The 20,500-nt window shown below is 42.4% G+C and overlaps 2 protein-coding genes across 9 annotated transcripts in view; one reads left to right on the top strand and one right to left on the bottom strand.

The window, feature by feature from the left end:
• The first annotated feature begins 2,477 nt into the window (after positions 1-2,477).
• fam228a (family with sequence similarity 228 member A) lies at positions 2,478-5,964 on the top strand. 6 transcript variants are annotated; one of them, XM_037981587.1, is made up of 8 exons: positions 2,478-2,638; positions 4,027-4,231; positions 4,308-4,385; positions 4,473-4,664; positions 4,756-4,836; positions 4,917-5,028; positions 5,135-5,306; positions 5,394-5,964. In XM_037981587.1, exons 2-7 carry the CDS (start codon positions 4,061-4,063, stop codon positions 5,290-5,292), a joined length of 792 nt encoding a protein of 263 aa, XP_037837515.1. In that variant the 5' UTR covers positions 2,478-2,638; positions 4,027-4,060; the 3' UTR covers positions 5,293-5,306; positions 5,394-5,964. The 6 variants fall into 6 exon arrangements, with proteins under 6 accessions (XP_037837515.1, XP_037837516.1, XP_024864108.1 ...); XM_037981588.1 differs by having other exon boundaries at positions 4,470-4,664; positions 4,789-4,836; XM_025008340.2 differs by having other exon boundaries at positions 4,470-4,664; positions 4,917-5,004.
• itsn2a (intersectin 2a) overlaps positions 5,634-20,500 on the bottom strand; it is a 35,639-nt gene continuing 20,772 nt past the window's right edge. Inside the window, exons 17-39 of one of the 3 annotated variants that reach the window (XM_017427308.3) lie at positions 20,047-20,127; positions 19,450-19,589; positions 18,962-19,370; positions 17,746-17,915; positions 17,532-17,592; positions 16,350-16,573; positions 16,231-16,271; positions 15,946-16,112; positions 15,671-15,704; positions 15,416-15,537; positions 14,707-14,803; positions 13,729-13,920; positions 10,049-10,170; positions 9,414-9,520; positions 8,676-8,859; positions 8,482-8,580; positions 8,224-8,391; positions 7,710-7,922; positions 7,499-7,620; positions 7,318-7,400; positions 7,154-7,237; positions 6,898-7,071; positions 5,634-6,220 (exon numbers count right to left, since the gene is read on the bottom strand). In XM_017427308.3, the coding sequence (XP_017282797.1) occupies positions 6,069-6,220; positions 6,898-7,071; positions 7,154-7,237; positions 7,318-7,400; positions 7,499-7,620; positions 7,710-7,922; positions 8,224-8,391; positions 8,482-8,580; positions 8,676-8,859; positions 9,414-9,520; positions 10,049-10,170; positions 13,729-13,920; positions 14,707-14,803; positions 15,416-15,537; positions 15,671-15,704; positions 15,946-16,112; positions 16,231-16,271; positions 16,350-16,573; positions 17,532-17,592; positions 17,746-17,915; positions 18,962-19,370; positions 19,450-19,589; positions 20,047-20,127 (3,246 nt within the window). In that variant the 3' untranslated portion in view covers positions 5,634-6,068. The remainder of the gene's footprint in view (positions 6,221-6,897; positions 7,072-7,153; positions 7,238-7,317; positions 7,401-7,498; positions 7,621-7,709; positions 7,923-8,223; positions 8,392-8,481; positions 8,581-8,675; positions 8,860-9,413; positions 9,521-10,048; positions 10,171-13,728; positions 13,921-14,706; positions 14,804-15,415; positions 15,538-15,670; positions 15,705-15,945; positions 16,113-16,230; positions 16,272-16,349; positions 16,574-17,531; positions 17,593-17,745; positions 17,916-18,961; positions 19,371-19,449; positions 19,590-20,046; positions 20,128-20,500) is intronic. The other 2 variants (XM_037981585.1, XM_017427312.3) reach the window with 2 other exon arrangements.

Below are 20,500 nucleotides of genomic sequence, written 5' to 3'. Positions count from 1 at the left end.
CCTTTAAATTCCTGTCCGTTAGCGATTAAACTTCTTGCATTCCATTGTAATATTAGCATGACCCGTTTTCACCTGGTGGTTCTGATCTCCCATCTTCCTCCAACTTTTTATTTATGTTTTCCCATGATCCCTCTTTAAAGCCCAAAAACTTTTCAGCTCCTCTCACTATTATTTTAATCTTCTCAGTTTTGTGTTTGGCTTGGTCAGTGCAGTTGATAACATAAGCTATGAATAATATCAGTTTTTCTACTGGTATTGTGACTTTATCTTCCATCTGAACTTTGTTTTGTTTTACATTTTGATTCCCTGTTTGTTCAATCTCTCTTTTTTCCTGTTCCTTCACATTTTTAACTGCTTCTGCATAACTTATGTTTTTATTCGTTTTAATCTGTACGATTTCTTTTGCTCTCTTCCTTACTTCACATCCTCCAAACGTGACTGTGATTTCCTCCACAGTTACAACATTTCTCTTGCACTTCTTCCTTACACTCTTCTATCTTATGCTCTTCTCCACATTTTGGACATCTCTGCTTCCCTTTACACACTGCTGCTATGTGTCCATACCTTTGGCATTTGAAGCACCGAAGTGGTGGAGGTACATATGGCCTGACCTGAAAATTGAGGTATCCTATTTTAATGTTTCTTGGTAACTCCTTATCTTCGAACTCAACCAGTATTGACAGACTTTCAACTCTTTCTCCATTCACTGTTTTTAACAATCTTTTCAAGCTGTACACTTTTGCCCCTGCAACACTTTTCTTAATTTTATCAAGATCTTCACCTAGAGGAATCCCATAAATCACTCCTCTAGTTTTTTTATTTTCTCCCATGATTTTTTTCTCAATCACTAATTTTTTACAAATGTCATCCACTCTTAAAGCCTTATTCTTTTGTTCTACATCTTTACATACTACTAAAAGACTTCCGTCTCTCAAAAGCTTTACCATTTCTACTTCTCCAATTTTCTTTTTAATTTCTCTTGATACCACAATGGGGCTGATTTTATTTTGATCTTCCTCGTTCTTAAGTTTTAATATTACTTTGAATTCCTCCCTCACCACTTTCCTCCTCACTATTCTTTCTTCTTCTGAACTACTATCCTCCAATTCCCGTTTATTACCTCGACTATCACCGATGCATTTTCCTTCACCCATTTTAATTCTTCCACGACCTCTTTCTTTTCCTTTTCCTACTGATGTCCACCCTTCACCATCCCCGTCCTTCTCATTTCCTACCTCCATTTCCATCCGAACCATTCACATACCAGTTTATGCCAAACCACCTTTTCCACCAAGTATATTCCGTTGCTCCAACACCCAACTCCCGGTAAGCAATTCCTTTTGTTCACCGAGAGACGACGGCCAACACCAACTCAGCTGCCTGGCTCTCTGCCCCTCCCCAGCGCTGGTCTAGTTCACACTGCAGCCTTAAATACTCCTCCAACTCTGATCAGCCTGATCCGTCACAGGTGTGAGAGGAGTGATGATGAGGCGTCAGTCACCTGCTCAGGAGACGCCCACCAGGAAGCACTCACACACACAAAACCGCCAATCACCACAGTTCTCAGACTGGCTTTGTACAAGTAGGATAAACTCCGTGCACACGATTGGGTTTGTTCTGGGCGTGCATCATTTATATGCAAGCGCGCATGGCGTCCTAACGAGGGTGCCTCATTCAAATCCAGTGGCAAATGCAGCACCACCATAACAACATCATATAGGTAGGGCAAACAAAATAGAATTATGATGCCAAGACTGAAGTATAATCCTAAATTAAGGAATAAGGTCAGCAAAGTTGCAGAATATAATAAGTTTTAGGCTGCTGATCAACAAACAGCTATTTTAAATATAAGTTTTTGTTTTTCTGTTGCAGATTTGTCTTAAACTTTTACAGAAACAATGATCACAGGGTTTAAACGTCTTCCACTGGTTAATAAAGTTGTCCCTCTTTTTAACAGATTACCCTTCCTTCCTTGCTGCTTGTTGTCACTTCTAGCCAAATGATAAGTTGGTAAGGAGAAAAGCAGCAAACCCACCTATAAGCAGAGTCTGTGGGAAATCTGTCCATAATATAAAAGTAATTTGTACAAATATGTATCAGCTATGAAGCAAAAAGTGAAACACATTAGTGAATAAAAAAATTATAAATTAGGTTAAAGAGTTTATTGTTCTGGCTGCTGTCTTCACCTGAGGCAACCTGGGCTCGAACCCGCAGTCTCAGGATTAGGAGACCGCAGCTATATTTATTTATTTATTTAATCTTTGTGTCTTTATGTTATTTGTACGTGAAGCAGCATGTGATATTTATTTTTCAATTAAGATCCTATAAAAATAAAATTAGCTTCACGTTTGTGTCACGGTGAACGCACCCCGGAAGCGTCGTTACGGCCTTGTGCGTCGTCGCCATGGCAACGGAAGCCGTTCCGAACGTTGGGCACCTGGAGGAGGAGGAGGAGGAGGAGGAGGAGGAGGAGGAGGAGAAGTCGGTCTCTGCTCCTGTCCCCCACCGGAGGAAGCTGACAGCTGCCCGGTGGAAACGGATGCAGGAGATCAGAAGTTTGCTGCCGTCCGTCAGTCCGAACCGAGGAAATTTTAGCTCGTTTTCTTCCATTTTCTCCCCGCTTTTCAAATCAATACAGGTGAGACTTTGTTATGGCGACAAGCTAAAACTAGCAAAGCTCAAAGTGACGCGAACAGGCTAGCAGATGTAAGCTATATGTAATAAATTGATGTGAAATAGTTCAAACAGTTAGCAAGAAACCCTACAGAGATCCTATTAATTTTTAAAAAGTATTACCAATAACATTAAGCCTAAAGAGAAAAAAAGCAGCAGTCATAAATTAAATATCTAAACAAAACATGATGGGTGACAACAATTTTTGTTAAATGGCTTAGTAGTAAAACTTGTAAAACGTCAACCTGCAGCTTTTTATTTTGAAGGTCATGAGCTGAGAAGTTTTACAAACATTTTGACATTTTATTACAGCAACAATAAAACTAACACCAGCATGGGTGAAAACACAACAGTAGCTCGGTAAAGAGGAAAACAAAGGTTTTCTCAAAGTTCAATTAACTTGTTTAAAATACAGCAAAAAAACCCCCCATATTTATAAATATAAAATTACCTTACAGAGACATTTCAGGAAATACTTTTTGAAGTTTTCAGAAATATTTTGTTTTTCTGTTTTAGACATCTTTTCTGTTGCTTTTTGTAAAATAAAAAAAAAGACATTTAATATTTGTATTTTTCAGTTTTACGTCCAGCGTTGTTGCCCTTTGCATCCGGGCCACCGTAGGTAATCCTGCTCTTGATTTCACAGAATAAATGGGACTCCGAGCTCCTGCTAACTAATAATTCATCGGCTGTCTTTAGAAGTCGGAGAGGCTGTGTCGGTGCTCTCAGCAGTTCTAATGAGAACCAACAGATCTCCCACTTTCTCCTGTGGCGTGCCGTGTCTCGGCACACAGTGCTGGAACGCCCGGGTCTTAGTGAAGATGAATGAAAACGTCTCAGGTTGCTAAGAGATAATGCAGCTGCCGTTCTCCTCGCTTAATGAGAAGATAAAAGAGCGCAGGGCTGAATCAGTAACCCGTTTATACCTGAGGTGAAACAGGAACAGGCCTCCTCACATTTTACAGGAGATTTCAGCAACTAAAGAACTGTTTTTTTTATCCTCAAATTGTCAAAAATTACATCAATAAAAAGGAATGTATTCTTAGATTGTGATCAGCTCTGAGTTGTCTTCTTCTGTGTGTTTTTTGTAACACTGAGAAGCAGCTCACACTCCAAGGCGGCAGCAGACTCTGTCACTTCCTGTTCTGTTGGGACTCTGATGTCTGCTGCCCGCCTGATCCGCCTGTCGGTGAACTCCGGCTGGGATTTGCGCAGCCACGGTTCAGTTCCGGGCCTGCTTAGATCAAGTTTCAGCTCACAGCTAGAAGTCGTTTCTTTCATCAAACATAACCTTTGTTCATCTGCAGGGTTTCTGTCCACTGCTAACAGTCACTGGAGTGTGCTCTCTTGTAGTTACAAAGAAAAGCAGTAAGAAGTGGTCCAGCCGATGCGTCAGGAGTCCATAGCTGATGTGAAAAAGGTGACAGAGAAGATGAGGAGTCTGTCTCAGCCTAACGCGAGGAAGACAGGCAGCTGTCAAAGTGTAAGATCCAAGAAACGGAATGAGGAAAGCTCCAAACGGGACCGACTCTTTGATATGTCCCTCAGACAACTGCAGGTACTGCATTTAAAAAAAAAACATACACATTTCTGCACAAAGATGAATTTACCCATTTTCATCCCCTCGATCCCAGGCAAAGATCGAGGCCGAAAACCAGCAGGTCCAGGAAATAATCCAACCTTTGCTGGATGCAGAAACTGGATTTATGAAGGTAAGACATAAGATTGCGTTGGTTTTGTAAAAAAAAAACAAAAACAACCCATCACCATAAAATCTTTATTCCGTTCTCCCTGAGGAGCTGGAGTGCTTCCTGACTCAGCGGGACGTTGCGGAGCTGAGGAGGAAGGAGCTTCTCCACAAGCGCTGGACCGAGCGCGTGTGGCTCCCTCTGCAGAGGAGAGTGGAGGAACATGTGTCCAGCTGCAGGAGCTTGGAGGGCAGGAGGCGCCGGAGCGTTTACAGTGACTACCTCAGACACTGCAACTCCAAGGTGAAACCCCCCTCCCTCCCCCCATGCTGGGAACACCTGTCGTGTTTGCTTTTGAACCAAGAGACTCACCTTTTGAGTCTCCTACTGACAGGGCTTCGTGTTTCTTGAAACCTACGATCTGCAGGAATACAATCCTTTTCTCCTCAGCGTCAGAAAGCCACAGCATTTCAAGGTGGTTCTCGTGGTTTTGCGGATATTTCATTTAGCATTCGAGGTGCGCCAACCCTCTGCTGATGCACACTCTGTCCACAGCTCGAAACAGCTGGTTTAAACGACGCATCCTGTCTTCGGATACAAGAAAAAAATAGGAAAAAGAGAACATCCTCCTCTTGTGAAGCAGGTACACAAGCATTACTTTTTAAAGGTAAATTACCAGGATTTTGGACAGATTTGTTCTCTAAGGAGAAAATGTTTAACTCATATGGAATTATGTAGTTTCCTGTTAAAATGAGCTTTCCTTTCTTTTGCAGGATATAAAAATGCACGACGAAAAGTACGGGAGCCGCCTCAGGACCGTCAGTCTTTCAGTGAGTCTGCGCTGTCTCCTGCTAACCAGCTTCCACGGGCCTCTCTGAACCATCTGCTGTCTGCATCCATGAAAAATCCACCCGAGGATGAGGCTGAATAAAGCCAGTCTGGAAGGTACATCACTGCTGCAGTAGGGTTTTTTTTTTTTTTCTCCATCTTTTCTGTTGTATTCACACACGAACAAGTTTTCGTTTCATCCAGACTCGACACCATGCCGCTCCACGTCCGTGCAACAGCGCCGTCGGCCCAGCTGCTGTTTTCTCCTCATGTGAATAATACCGTCAGCCGCCAAGTCTACAGCAGCTGAGCCGCTTGGCGCCTGCGTCCAAATAAAACCTGTGCTCACCTCAAGTCGAACTCTCATCCAACTACCTCACGATCTCCAGCGGTAAAGTGTGTTTTTGTGTCAGGGAAAAAAACAAACAAAAAACAAAACAAAAATACATACATAAATACATTTTATTCATTGCCGTTTTCAGGATTCAGTGACATATTAAACATAAAATCCCTGCGTATTCAGGATTACTGTGGAAAGTTGTGCTTTACAAACAAACATCTGAGGCAGTGTGGAACTATACAGCAGGTAGAAGTGGGAATGTCTTGGTATTCCTGCAACAGTGGTGATAAAATAGCCCGTCGTATTATTTGTTAATATAAATTTGAAAATCCAGCTGTTTAGCAAAACTACAATACAAAGATTTGTTTTGTTTTTTTAAAAGATTCTGATTCAGTGGTGAGTAAGAAAATATTAGCGACTATCTTCACATTTCAGCTGGATGGATAAAAAGTCTGCTTGGCTCATGGCACAGAAATCCGGGCGGTTTTGTTGAACGCGGGCACCTTCGAGCGCGTCTCCTCCATTTTTGCGGTTGGCGCTCACTTGCTCGGCTCGTAAAGCTGGAGGTCCAGTTTGACCAACACTTCTCCGGTGGGGACTTCGTGCAGAAGCAGGCGACGGTTCGCCGCTCCTTTGCTCTCCATGTCTTTTTTAATGGTTGCCACGGGAACCTCAGTTCGACCCAGAAAATCTGAAGAAGGAAAAAAACAAAAACATTCATTTCACACTGCTGCTAAAAGGACTACTATATGTCCCAGATTTATGCCACAAATCTTAGTGTATGTGATACACTGAGCTTGATACTAAAGGCATGTATAAAAACATGCTACATATAAGCTACTGCTGTCTTATATATTTGTGAAAAGCTCATCTACATTAAACCTGTTACTTTAGACATCTTAAATGTCAACAGTTTGGACTAAACTGGGTCTCATGTTTTATTTCCCAGTGCATAAAGTCTCTGTGTTGGCAGACTCAGACTGAAAATACAAGCTTTAAAGTGTGGGGGAAAATGGTCCAAGTATTGCATCTTTTATCCATTATCAGATATTTAAACATTTAGCCACAAATGTCAGATTACAGACTAGATGCTCGACGTGCTGTGAGAGCACATCTTTGTTCAAAAGGACATTTTTTTTTCTGACAAAGAGTCCTGATTATGCTGCAGACGTCTCATAAGATTTGATCAGGAAGAAAAGTCCTGGAAGCGTCCTCCAACACAGCTGTCTTGAAGTATGTGTACTTCTTTCAACTGAACGTGTAGAAATGCTTTAAAGAAGCTATTATGGCGCCGTTTTGTTTGACTTCATAAAGGCGTGACAGAGAGGAATCCATAGTTGTGTGAATGCATATGTCTCTTGCACTGACCGTCCGGTGAGAACTGATCTTTCTCAAACACAGTGATGGACAGGACGTCCTGGTAGATGTCTTTGATGAAGAACTGACAGTTGAAGTTCCACTTGGGGTTCAGCGTGTCGCTGACGGGCCGAGACGTGTAGCACTGAGCCCCCATCGTCAGCTCACAGTACGGATTGCTCTTACCTGAGGAGAAAGATTTCTTTTTCATGGAGGAGACAGACTGTGAATCTGGAAAGCTGAATGAAACTGGGACACTGGGCCTCACCGTTGGGCTTACAGGCCTTGAGCTCCTGAGCCTCAATGACCGTCACCAGCAGTCGGCCGATCCCGCTGGTTTTTAAAGAGCGCGCTGAAACAAACCTCAAATGTCAACGCAGCACTCATTTGATTGATTGTAAAGGAAATATTCAGACAAACTTGTGCTTGTACCTTGATATGCTTTCTCTCTCTTCTTCTTCTCCGTCTCTATGAAGTGTTCAGAAGCTGCTTTAATTTTCTGGACCCACGCTGTCCTACAAAATAAAACAAATAAAAAAACTAGTGAATACTCTGCATAATTTCTAAACCGCAGGTTCTAGTTCCTCAGAGGGCTGCTTGTGTGTTTGCATACCTCTCGCTCAAAGTCTCAGTTTTGAGCGTGTAGACCCGATCGATATGCGAGACGTGAAAGAGGGGCTCGTCACTCGACGGGTCCGGTGGCATTTTCACCAGAACCTCATTCAGAAACAGCGGCTGAAGAGGAACGAGGGCCGTTCAGAGAGGGAGAAGTCGTTATATTCCTTAACATCAACAAAAGGTGTTTTTTTTCCCCTCCTGCTTACCGTTTTGTACATCTTGAGCTGCACGTTGGTTTTGGGGCTGAATAGCTTCTCTGATCCAGAGGAGGAGAACGGTTTGGCGCTGTGCGTGAGGAGGAGGAAATCGTTGAAGAGGAAGGCCCATAGCTCTCTGCTGCTCTTGCTCTTGCACAGCCGACCGCTGTGGAGCAACTTGCGGGGCCCGAGGCAGTTTGTTAACGAGTTGAAGATAAGATGCTGAAAGAAAGATGGAGAGGAAGTAAAACCCGGCTGATCCTTCGATCCATCACTGTAGTAGGAAGCTATACAGCGGGGGAAATGATTATTGGATGTCCTGCTGTCACTCCTGTTGCAAGAAGCACATCGACACGATGGGGTAATGTAAGTTCCCCAGCACTGTCCTGCTCACAGATATGCTCAGGCGAGGCAGATGTGTCGATTAATTAAAAGAAAATGCCTAACTAATGGGTTGACTGATCACTCAGTCTGCCTCTTCTAACGAGCATTTAAAGTGACACTCATGTCCGAGTGTGTTTACCTCTATCGGGCCCTCGCACTGGATGTGGTTCTGGATCCACTCCAGCCGGTCTGAGTTCTCCTTCTCTCTGACCCCCTCGTTGACCTGAAGGCACAGCTCCTCGGCTCGCTCCAGAGCGACTCGCAGGGGCTCACGGTCCGCGTGGCCCTCCGCCGTGTGCTCTAAGATCTGAGCAACGGGAAGAGCAGGAAAAGGGCGATTAGCGTAAGAATAAATAATAAGAGTTGTGTGTGAAAAGGTCTAAGGTTTTTAACGAACATTCTTGATGAGCAGAGGGTAGCGAGTGATCCTCTGCATGGGCTTCAGGAGGAAGCTGGACAGCGGCATCCCTTTACAGCGGTAGTTGGTGGCAATCTTCTGCTCAAAAGGGAGCAGAAAACAGGGAGAAATACTTTTTTTTTATTGCATCTCGTCTGAGTTTTCTCTACATATGAAAGGATTATTACTCATACCTTTAGGAAGTCCTTAAAGTCGGGCTGGTTGTGGGTTTTGCTCTGCAGCAGGGCAGCGGTGTTGAGCTGGCAGGAGCAGAAGCGGATGTACGGCTGCATGTGAGCGAGCTCCGAAGCCAGCAGGTCACCAATCAGCTGAACGGGCATGTTCTCTCCTCCGATCTGTTTACGCACACGCAGCGCCCTGACACGCACAAACGATGACGATGTCAGAGACACTTATTACCCTGGATCAGCTGAAGGACGGTGCAACTCTCAGGTCCTGTGTCAGGGTTTGGTTGGATTAGTTGGGGTCTGACACTTGTTTTATTCTCTGCTTGTTAATTTTCGTTTTTTTGTGTCATAACCACCAGATTAACTGTCTGAAGTTGAACTGGTTTCAATGTTTTTTTGTTAAAGTATTTTTAAACAAAAGACACTGGACATTCCACATCTCTTTGACTTTGTGTGTACAGTAAACTCATAAAGCTTTGCAAAGACTGTTTGGAGTCTGTTTCATGTTTCTCAGTTGATGCTGCTGCTGCTGGACTTTAAACCATGAGAGAGCTTCACTGTTTTCCTGAGGCACTAAAAGTTGCTTTGTGTGAAAACTAATAATTCACACTTATTTGGACCCTTGTTTTGATAGACGTAGGCTATAAACCATGGTGTAAACTGAGCAGAAACTTTCTTTCAAGAGGAGCTCTCTGCAGAACGTAATATAAGTGATTAAAAATGTTCCAAAAATGTGAAACCTACTTGAGCAGCTTGGTGTTGCACATTATTAGCTCCCTCCAGTTGACGAAGATCACTGTCATCTCAGCTTCTGTCAGACGACCTGACTCAGACATGGGCTTGTAAAACACCTGGGCATTAAAAAAAAAAAAAAAAAAAAAAAAAAAGAAAGCCAAGCTTTAAAACTACAAGTGTTTGGAGTATGTGTAGTGAATGACTCTCAGCTACTACCAAACTAAATTTTAGCTCAATATCTTTGAAACTGACTGAGTTAGAGTCATTTTTGTGTTCGCTATGGTCAGTTAGCTGTGGCGGCCATCTTGAATTAGGCTGACTCCACATGTTAATGACTTTTTAGATGCACAGCTAACAAGTGTTGCACTAAAATCTGTCCAGAGAACCATAAAATATTTTGCTAACAGACAAACAGGGTTGACTCCAACAGAGTACGTGTTTGGCATGACTCTCAGCTACTACCGCAATACATTTTAGCTCAGTATCTGTAAAACTGATTGACTTGGCTGTGGCGGCCATCTTGAATTGTGATGCCTTCAAAGGTTAACCAGTTGTACATCTATCGATTACTTTCTGAAGGCACTGATTCCACTTCCAGTCCTTCGTTACAACAGGAGAACAGACGACTCATTTGACATTTTTACCTCCAGCACCAGCTCCAGATCCTCCACGTAGGTCTCCTCGGTCTGGATGAGCTCGTGGATGTAACCCTGACGCTTCCTCTCCTGAGGGGTCATCGTGTCCAGCGTCATCAGGTCCGCGCACCCTGCGGTGCATACACGCACGCAAACACACACCCACGTGCACGGCAAACACTTTTTTTTTTTAATTCCCAGGTGCGCCATTTGAAACCACACCACGCCGGACATGTCATCATCGGACTTTTATTATCAGTTCTCAGACGTTCTATTTACAGGTAATGCACAGAGTGAGGCACATTGTAGGCGCAGTGCAGGAACGTAACACAGCAAGCGATGCTAACCACACTGCTACCAGGAGGACTGCGTTCAAGGAAAAAAAAAGCACCTTTCACGTCTAAATGGTTGCATAGGTGTGAACGAGAAAACGGCTAAAGCTGAAGTGAAAGAGCAGAGGAAGACTCGGCTGGTGGTTCAAGTCTTTGAGGTTCAAACTTGGCAAAAAAAGTGGATGGAAATGTCAGCAGCGTGGTGCTATTTTCTCTGTAGCTACTCTGTTGGTTTGTAACATCTGCAGTTTCTTTTTCTTTGTTTTTGCTGGTGACATTAACAGTTCAGTACAGACTTAGTGTTATATATATATACCTAAAGACTGAATGATAAAAATCACAATCAGTTAGTCTGAATTCAAGCAGTGAGACAGCGAGCAACTGAGTCTTCTCCTTGGTCCGTTTTTTGCAAAGGTTTAATGTTGTTAGTGCAAGAATGAGTAACCCTGTTAAAACACTGTTATCACATTTATTCACAGCCTTAACTTAAAAAACTAAATGACCTCCGTCTGAACTGATTACATGTTTTAACACCTTGTGACTAATATTTCTATTTTTGTTAACAGACAAGCTAAAAATGATTCATAGCAGAGCCAAATTTTGATTTATTGATAACTTTTTTTGGACTAAAACCAGAGTCTGACTCTTTGCATGACTCCTGGCGCCTTGCTCTGGATCGAATGTTAAACATTCCTTCAAAATAGCCAGAGTCATCGTGGGCATCTGGAACCCGTCTCGATTTAGTTTCTGTAAATCAGAAAGTATGAGAAATTTGAGACAACTTTAGTAGGTGGGTGGTTTGATGATGTCTGAAACCAAACTGTGACTGATTGGAGACAAAAAAAAGAGAATAAGCTGCGATCACGTGACACGACATCTGTAGACACGATTAAGACAAAAAAAAAAAAAATCTTTGCACGTGATTCCGCGTGAATGTCGCACATTTTCTCACAATTTTGTGTCTCCAACTAGTCACCAACAGTCTCATCCCAGTGAGATACAGGCTTAACCTAAAGGCTTATATGTTTTGATAAAAACCAGTTTGTATAAGTAACTTTGATTAAAAAAAAAGAGATTGTTGTAATTCATCGTTACCAGTTTTAACATATTGTTCTTTATATTTGAAGACATTTTTTAACACATTGTACACTTTGCTTATGTCATTTCCAGGCACTAAAAAACTTCCTGTTACAAAGAAATAATCATAAATCAAAATTTGGCTGAGTGGATGAATGATTTCAAACTTAACTGTGTCTTTAGCAAAAACTATTTGTTTCATGCTTTTGTGTGAAAAGTACAAAAGCTTTAATAACTCACATCTAGCTGCCTCTGCCTCCCTCCCTTGGTTAGTTAGTTAATTAAAGACACATCAAGGGAAACAGAAGAAGAAGAAGAATCGAGCAAGAAGGAGAGAAGAACACCAGCAGAAAGGTAAAGAGGAGCAGGAAGGAGTCGAAACAAAAAGGAGGGATTGGAACAGAGGAGCAAAGAACACCACAGTCCCAAACAAGTGGAAAGTGCGGAGCTGGGCTGTTCTCGCTGTCGGCCGGGCTTCCTGTTGCCACAGGGCTATTCGCTCAGACACAAGGGGTGAGACAGAAGAGGAGGAGGAGGAAGAGGAGCAGAGAGGAAAGCCAGCATTACTGTCCTACAGAAAGGAGGGGGAGAAAAAAAGGATGCAGTGGAGGAGCAGAGGGGGGAAGATGAGTGAGATGGAAGAAAGAGGGAGAGACAGCGGACGTTAATACAGGACTCTTACATGCAGGCGCATTAATAATGCATTTCTGGAAATGTAAATGTTATTAATAATTACACCAGCCGGAGCAATTCTGCATTAAAGCGCAGAATTTAACCGAAAGGTAGTAAAAGACGTCCATCAGAACGTGTTCATTAAACTGAGAATGTCTTTGTGTTTAGTGAGCGCGGCTTCAATGAGTTCAGCGTAATTAAATGTCCGCTCTGTTCATTCATGTTAACAAGAAATCTGCTGCTGTGAGCGAAAACTCGCGAGCTGTGAATACTGATTCAAACACACACTCCCAAATATAACGGGGGAAAAAAAAACCTGGCTGTGAGATAAATGAATGACTGTGCAGTGAGTGAAATACTGGACACGGGTGGAATCAACTCTTCCGTTAAATTTCCAAAAATAGAATAACACCAAATCTGAAAAAGTTGGGATTTTATGTAAAATGGAATTTAAACAAAATGCAATTATTTGTAAATCTTAAAAAAAGGTAATTTTGAATTACCCACTATTTTTAGACATTTTTTTCAGACTGTTGAAGCTCTGCTCATCTATACTTCTGACAGATTCAGCCTCTCTAGAACACTCTTTTTATATCCACTCCTCTTCCTGACCTGTTGCCTATTAACCCACTTTATTGCAAAATGCTCCTCCAGCTGTTTCTTATTCATCCCACCTACTTTTACAGCCGTTTGTTGCCCAAGTCCCAAATGTTTTGAAATGCGTTGCTGCCCTAAAATTCAAAATGATCTTTTTTAATGTACAATTTCTTAGTTTAAACATTTGATATGTTTACTATATTCTGTTATGAATAAAACATGGGTTGATGAGATTTGCAAATAATTGAATTTTATTTTTAATTACATTTTGCACAATGTCCCAACTTGTTGGGAACTGGGGTTGTAAATGTGGGAGTTAAATCTGAAGCTTAAATGCCGTCATTCCATTTTATTCACCCAGTGATTTGTCAACTTTTAAAGGAAAAGTCTGAAATTTTCACACACAAGTTGATTTTTTTTGTGGTTGTAAATCAAGTCTAATTTAATGCAGAAACCAGAGCAGAATTTGGTTAAATAATTTAACACATCCATGAAAAAGATTGACACTTCTATCTACCTTTACGAAACATGTCAAACTATTCCTTTAAATGATTTAAATGGGCAGATCAGTCCATTTAGAGATGCCAAAAAAATGTCTGATTCGTTGTGTTTGCAGGGATTGGAGGAAATTTAACATTTTAAATTAGAAGCTGTCACCTTTTTCAGCAGGTATGGCTGAAATATGCATGAGATCAAGCCTTTTATGTGCACTGATTACATGTTCACCGGTTCCCCCTGAGACTGACAGAATGGAGAACTTACCACCAGCTTTTCCATTTTCTGACATGGATAATGAATTTATTGCACCTGGAGTGAACCAATGTAGCCATTAGGAGGGCAAAACGTCGTTTCCACACAGTTTCTGTGGCTGTGTGCAGCCTTATTTTCTCCATGTGCAGCACTCCCAAAGTAAATTATTAATTTCCCCCTCAAACAGTAAGACAGAAAAAAGAATATCTCTGGAGACGTGTGGTGAAGATCGAAAAGGCAAAGGGCGGGAGGGGTACTCACATTGCTGGCTGGGGTCTGATTCTGTTGTCATCTTGATATAATTGGTGGGCAGCAGGCCCGTGACCCCGCTGGCTTCCCCTTTCCACCAGTCGGGGTTGGTCTTGTCCAGGATGTTGATCAGCTGACCCTTGCTGAAGCTCAGCTCGTCCTGATTGGCAGCAGTGTAGTCGTACATTGCGATGACTTGGCATACTAAGAAACCAAGAAAAAAAAAAAGTCGATCCGTTCTGAGCATTATGTTGGTAGAGAAGACTCCAGCTAACCAGCTAACATACATTTAGCTAGGAAACAAGCTAATTTTTTTAACTTTGCTCCACATAAAATAAAACTAAAGAATGTATTCAACTATACCATAACAATAATAGCAAGATTTACATGAAACAATTAAATTAAAAATACATATTTTCTATTTTGATGTTCATTTATGCCAAATAAATGTAAACAAAACGAGCTTGTGGCCAGGTGATAAATCGACAAATTTCAGCAAACTACGTATCCTTTTGAAACGTTTGAGAATTTGAAAATAATAATAAGTCAGTGTTGAAGAATTCCTCATTGTGCAGCACGGGTCACATATACAGATTTTGGGAGCAACTCATTTAGACAACTAAGCACATTTTGCAGTAAAAAAATAGTGAATTCAAAATGAGTCACGAGTCATTTTTTTAGCTCTTTACATATAAATTTGTGCATCTTTTAAAATAGTAATGATGTTATGTTAGTATTATGCTTTATTTATAGACTTTTTGTGAAGGCAGACATTGGGACAGTTATATCGGACTGTATAACATTCTGTTTTCATGCAGACTTTAAACAAAACGCGCAGAGTTTTGGAAAACTGTATGTGAATATCTTAAAGACTTCTGTGTGTTTATTAGTGGTGCAGAGCAACTGAGCCCAGCTAAAACAATGACTATTGACTCCCCACTGATCAGCCGCGGCAGCACTGTGTTGCGTTCAGGGTGCGTCGGTCATCACCTGGCAGAGGGGACGGAGACGACTTGCTGCTGGACGGGCCCAGGAGCTTCACGTGAGACGAATGAAACCAACCTTTCTGACGCTTTTTACCCCGAACCTGGAGGGAAAGAAAAAAAAAAAGAAGAAGAAGAGTGCTGTGATTTTTTTAAGGCGCTTCAGTTCTGAATAATGAGGTGAATATTTAATGGGTCAGTCAGAGCACGGAACACCCGATAAGTAAACAGCCTTTTATAACGAGCTGTCACGTGCGTTTACTGGGAATTAATTCACAGTTTAAAATCAAAGCAGTCTCAGCTGTAGTCTGAAAATCAAATACAAAACAAAGGTGTTTAACAATCAGCAGAACAAACAAAACATTAAATATTCAGATTGGGCCGTCTGGGAGCAGAGAATGTTTCTACTTTAACAAACAACCTAATGATTGAGCAACATTGATTAGTAATATTTGTTCACTAATTAAGTACGTTACATTCATTTTGGTTACAGAGAGCGTGGGTGAGACTGATGTGAAGCCAACACAGAGAAGAGGGTACTGATGGAGAGTGGGGCAAATATTTTTTAACTTTCAGCTTTTGGTTCAGGCGTTTAGTCAAAAAGTTAAAACTCATTAAAGAATAAAATCTGAAAGCCTCACAGTTAACCCTTAATAGAGTCATCTTTAAAAAAACGGAGGCAGTTTTATACTCCATCAGGCTTGTGCGTGTCTGACCTGTAGTTCTCCAAGCCACCAGCCGGTGGAGTTCTTGGCCCGGACCACGATCAGCTGGCCCGGAGAGAGACGCAGCCGATTCACCGTCGGGGCCTCGGCGGCGGTGACGGCCTGAGCGAGCTCTGCTTACCGAAAGAAGACACAGGCAGCAGTGAATTTGGATCTCTCAGAAGGCAGAACTCCAATGGATATTAGATTTAATCATCAGATTATGACCGGGTGTCTGCTTCAGTGAGCAGGTTCTCTTTTCCTCACCAGGTTTCTTGCTTGAAACTCCAGGTCTTGACCCCTAAATTTGGGTGGTTGGATGTAAAATAAGAAACAGCAAATTAATAAAAAAAAATACCTTTTCATTTATTAAAGAAGAAATGCTACACTAGTTGAGTCCTAATATGTTTCAGGTTCCAAATAAAGAACCCTTTAAGCTACATTTACTAGCATCATTCAGACATTTTTTGGACACATTTACCATTTTAAGATACAGTAATGAATTCTGTTATAAAAGATAGCTGTGATGACATATTTTTCACCTCTGGCTCGACGGGCCGGACGTAGTTGGAGGGAAACACTCCCGTCTGGTCGCCGATGCACCCGCGCCACCACTCTCCTTCTCTTTCTGTCACCATGACAACATCCCCCTCGACAAATGTCAAGTCGCCCGTCTCTGGGCTCTCGTATGTGTACAAGGCCACGTACTCTGGTTAAGACAGACAGAAGCTCTCAGACCGGGTTATGAAGCGTGCAAGTGAAGGCATCGCCCGAAACGGCTGCTCCAGGTTCAACATCAGGTGGACTGAAAGATAAACTGAACTAACCCTCCAGCTGAACAGAGTCAGATGAGTCCAACAGGTCCACGCTATGATAAGAAGAACACGTATTGTATTAAATCGAAGCTCTACACTGAAATGATGTGTTTTTTTGTGAATCTTCATACTCTGAGTTCCCGGCAGGCTCCAAAGTGACATAAGTTTTGGGGAACCATCCCTGCGTTCCGTTGAGCTGTCCAAACCACCAGTCGTCCCTCTGCTGCAGCACGCTGATGACGTCACCCTGCGAGAAGCTCAGCAGCGCGCCGCTCGCGTCCGAGGAAGGATCGAGGTGGGTTTCCGAGGTGGCGGACCACGAAGACAGGGCCCGAGCGAACAGAGTGACGGAGGACTGAGGGAGCAGGAAGAGACAAATGTCAACTTGTTTAGATATAAAACAGCTTCATCTTTGTCTTTAAACCTTGATACACAACCTATAGTTTAAATGACAGAGCGACTAACACTGATGGTATCAGAAGGGAGTGTTTGTGTGACCCACTGAAAGGCAGAGAGAGATGAACTCCCAGCAGAGACAAGTTATAAATATATACAGCCTTGCTGCTGCTAAGGATGTGTGTGTGTGTGTGTGTGTTCATATCAGCAGCAAAGCTACCACAGCAAGACCCACTTCTTCTCTACCAGTGACAGTTAATCATAAATAATTTCCAGTTTAGAAAAGAATGTATGTCAACTAAAATGCTCTAAACCCCATTTTTTTAATGAATACAGTAACTATTTAGACATGCAGTCAGTGCGGTGGTTGTTTCTTCTACTGAGAAGTGTTCCCCAGATCGTAATTATCTGGATCAAACTTTACCCCGCCCCCTCTCTGTGAAGCCAGTATCTCACTGGGCTGTTGGTGATCAGATATGCAAACTTGTCTCCAACAGTCGCCGCCCAGTGAGACACTACCTTAAGGTTTTTACTGACTGTGGTGAGCTCTTTGGTTATCTGGTGCTGCATTAAAAACTTAATTATTTCCCCGTTTATGCTTACAAAACCCAACAAGGAAAATTAAACGCAAAAACACAACAGAAATTGATTATTTGAACTACATTTTCAGCCTTTTTATTTTGTGAAATGTCATATTTCTTTCTGTTTTGCTGAGTATCAATAAACATTAGAATAAAGGAGGCTCAAAATGATATCAGACAGTGTTCCTCCAGAGGATTATGACAAATCTATAATGTGACATTTTAACAGTCAGTGTTTTGGTGTCGTGGCTGAAGCAGTTCAATAAAAAGTTATCTAGTTAATTAGGAAAAGTTTCTAAATGGAATTTAATTAAAACTCAGTCAAGCCTGCCTCACCTGTGAAGCGTCTGACAGAGCAGAAACTGTGATGTCGCCTGCTCCTTCCACACACGGATGTCTGGGGAAAACGAGAAGGAAAAACTCAATTTTACGTGCAAATAAGAGCGACTCAAAACAGAAAGAGGAAACGCCGTGACTGTCTGACTTTTAGCTTCAAGAATAATAAAAACATAAAACATGCATCAACCAGATCCTGTTTAATTTCCGCTACCTTGTGTTTAGTGCTGGCGGCAGACGGGACATTTTTCCAGGCGACGACTGAGCCGTCTCCGAGGTGGACGGTGCGGGACATTTCTCTGCGTAACTCTGGGGGAACCAGCCCCTGTTTCCTTGGTAATTCCCACATAACCAACCAGGCTCACCGACAGTGTGTTCATCCACCTGCCAAACAAACAAACAAACAAACAGTCAGTCACACATAACAGGGTGATGATCGGAGGATAAACATGTTGCTTCCCCTCCGAAGTAATCATCTGGGCTAATTAGGAACAACTGCCAGAGCAACAGAGACTAATTACTGGGTTTGGAGACACAAATATGTCGCAGTGATTACTCATTCAGTCAGTTTCAGTTTTACATCTTGTGAGTTGCAGCAAAAACAAAACAAAACATTTCTAATCACACATAAACTGATGACCATGTAACTGTTTATGTAAAGTTACAATGATCTTCTGTTCCTGTTAATCTGATTAAAGATGATAGATCATCTCCAACAGGCACTAACTTCAAAATGAGACTGTTAAAGGATTACAAACAATGTTGATGTTTTATTTCTTATAACCTGAGCTGACAGTTTATAATTTATTAAAAAAAAACCTGCACTTAATAGGAAAAGTGAAGCTTAAAGGGATAATTCAGATCTTTCAAAGTGAGTGTCTGTGTAAAGGTTATCTTACCTGTAGGTCTTTGAATGATTTGGATTTGAATTTAGCGATAATGTTTTTACCCACGTCTGTGTTCGTTCAGTTTGTCTGTAGCGTTAGCAAAATATCTCAGGAACCAGGGAAAGGATTTAATTGAAACTCCCTGAAATGAATCACTGAATGTGCATCTACAACTGATGAAGTTTCACCTTCTCTCAGCAAATATATTATGTTTCAAATCTCTGACATGAAAGGTGGTGGGCATACTAGGTCTTTATTTACCGGATTGATGAGCTAATGGCTAGTCTGAGCGGTGCAGAGAGCAAAGTGGATTGCCGTGGTCTTATAATAACTCCAATTCTTTCCACAGAACCACACTTCAAAAGATCTGAACTATTGCTTTAAATTGAGGGACATAAAAATTAAAACTTCTGGAGGTGGTTAAAAGGCACATCCAAACTTTAGTTTGACTTCAAAAAGAATTAGAGGACTTTGAAGTGCACAGTTTTAATGTGTTCCAGTGTTGAGCATGGCGGTGGGAGGGTCATGGTTTGGCTGCCGTACCTCTATAAGACCGTCTGCATCGATACTCAGCTCATCTGCGTTGCGGGCAACAAAGGAGTACAGAGCTCTATATGTAGTTAGCTGCCCTCCTCCTCTTTCCTGCTCTTCTTTCCTCCTCTGCTGCTCCTCCTCCTCTTTGCGTCTCTTCTCCTCCTCCTCCATCTCCCTCTTCTTCCTCCTCTCCTCCTCCTCCTTCTCCTCTCTCCTCCGTCTCTCCTCTTCCTGTGCTTTCTCCTGAGCCGCTCGGAGGCGAGCTTTCGCCTGTCTCTCCTCCTCCTCCTCCGCCTCCCTCTGCTTGGCCCTCTGCTCCTCCAGCAGCCTCCTCTGTCGGGCCTCCTCCTCCTGCCTCTCCCTCATCTCCTGTTCCCGGCGCTCCTGCTCTCTCCTCTCTTGCTCCAGCTTCGCCTGTCTGTGACAGAGACGACATTAGGACACAGTGAAGCGGACGGGGAGTATTCTGCCCGCAGGTCACGAAAAGGGGAACTCACCTGGCTGCCTCCTCATCCTCCCTCCTCTTCCTTTCTCTCTCCTCCTCCCTGCGCCTCTCCAGCTCCCTCAGTTTCTCCTCCTTGACTGTGTACAGGTTGTCCAGGACAGCCTGCTGCTTCACCTGCTTCTCCCTCAGCTCCTGATGAGAGCGTGCAATGCAAAGGACAGGTGAAGACGTCTCTCCAGCTATCATTAATCCGTGTTTTACAAGACATTTCAGCATCTTTATCGTCGCCAAAATCATGACAGACATGCAAACAGATGTCCACTTGCAGGCTGATAGAAACATGCAGACATGTTGTGTGTGCCACGCGTGGTTTTTCTCTTCCTTCTAAGACAAAAACCGGAGCACGTTCAGTATTCCGTGTGTGTATGTTTTACCCTCAGGGAGCATCCTGTTTACACAGAAAATACAAGCTTGGACAAATCCCACGGAGAGAAACAACAACAGCAAAAGAGACACCGCACAAACCAGAGCTCTGTTTAATAATCATATCGTTATAATGGGTTGAAAAGGAAAAAAAATGGAAAACTGAACATAAGAGGTGAGATAAAACAAAACACCAGTGGGAGGTGAAGAGAGGGGGAGGGATAACCTTGATGAGAAGGAAGAGCTGGCTGAGGCAGGCCAGCAGGGAGAGAAGGCCTCGCAGGACACAGTCATCCATATCCCCGAGCTATGATAAAAAAAAAAAGTACCACACACATATCGCAGTGATAAAAGAGAGGAGATGAGGGGAAAGGTGAGCACGGGGGGAAAGTCAAGAAAGATGTGTAATAAAGATGGAAAAGCAGTTGTAAAAAGTCGTTAGGAAATGAGGCGGTGACACACGTAAGGCATCACACGAAGAAGAAATAAAATGCACAAACAGGGAAAATAAAAATGAGAGTAGGAGAAAATCCAGGGATTGCAGCAAAGGAGACAAAGAGAAGAAAAAGAAAAAACGTGGGTTAAAAGTTCTAAAAGCAGTTCAGAACGAATAAGCAAAATAAGCAAACAAGAAAAAAAAAACACCATTTTGTTCTCTTCTCTTAGGACAACAAAGTGTC

This window comes from Kryptolebias marmoratus, linkage group LG19, assembly GCF_001649575.2.
Source record: "Kryptolebias marmoratus isolate JLee-2015 linkage group LG19, ASM164957v2, whole genome shotgun sequence".
NCBI lineage: Eukaryota > Metazoa > Chordata > Actinopteri > Cyprinodontiformes > Rivulidae > Kryptolebias > Kryptolebias marmoratus.
The sequence above is the reverse complement of the archived record's forward strand: the minus strand, read 5'-3'. Positions and strand labels throughout refer to the sequence as shown.

Coding starts and splice junctions, on each gene's coding strand:
- fam228a (XM_037981586.1), top strand. CDS start 4,061: ATGCGTCAGGAGTCCATAGCTGATGTGAAAAAGGTGACAGAGAAGATG. Junction 4,232..4,307: donor TGTCCCTCAGACAACTGCAG/GTACTGCATTTA, acceptor CCTCGATCCCAG/GCAAAGATCGAGGCCGAAAA. Junction 4,386..4,469: donor CAGAAACTGGATTTATGAAG/GTAAGACATAAG, acceptor GTTCTCCCTGAG/GAGCTGGAGTGCTTCCTGAC.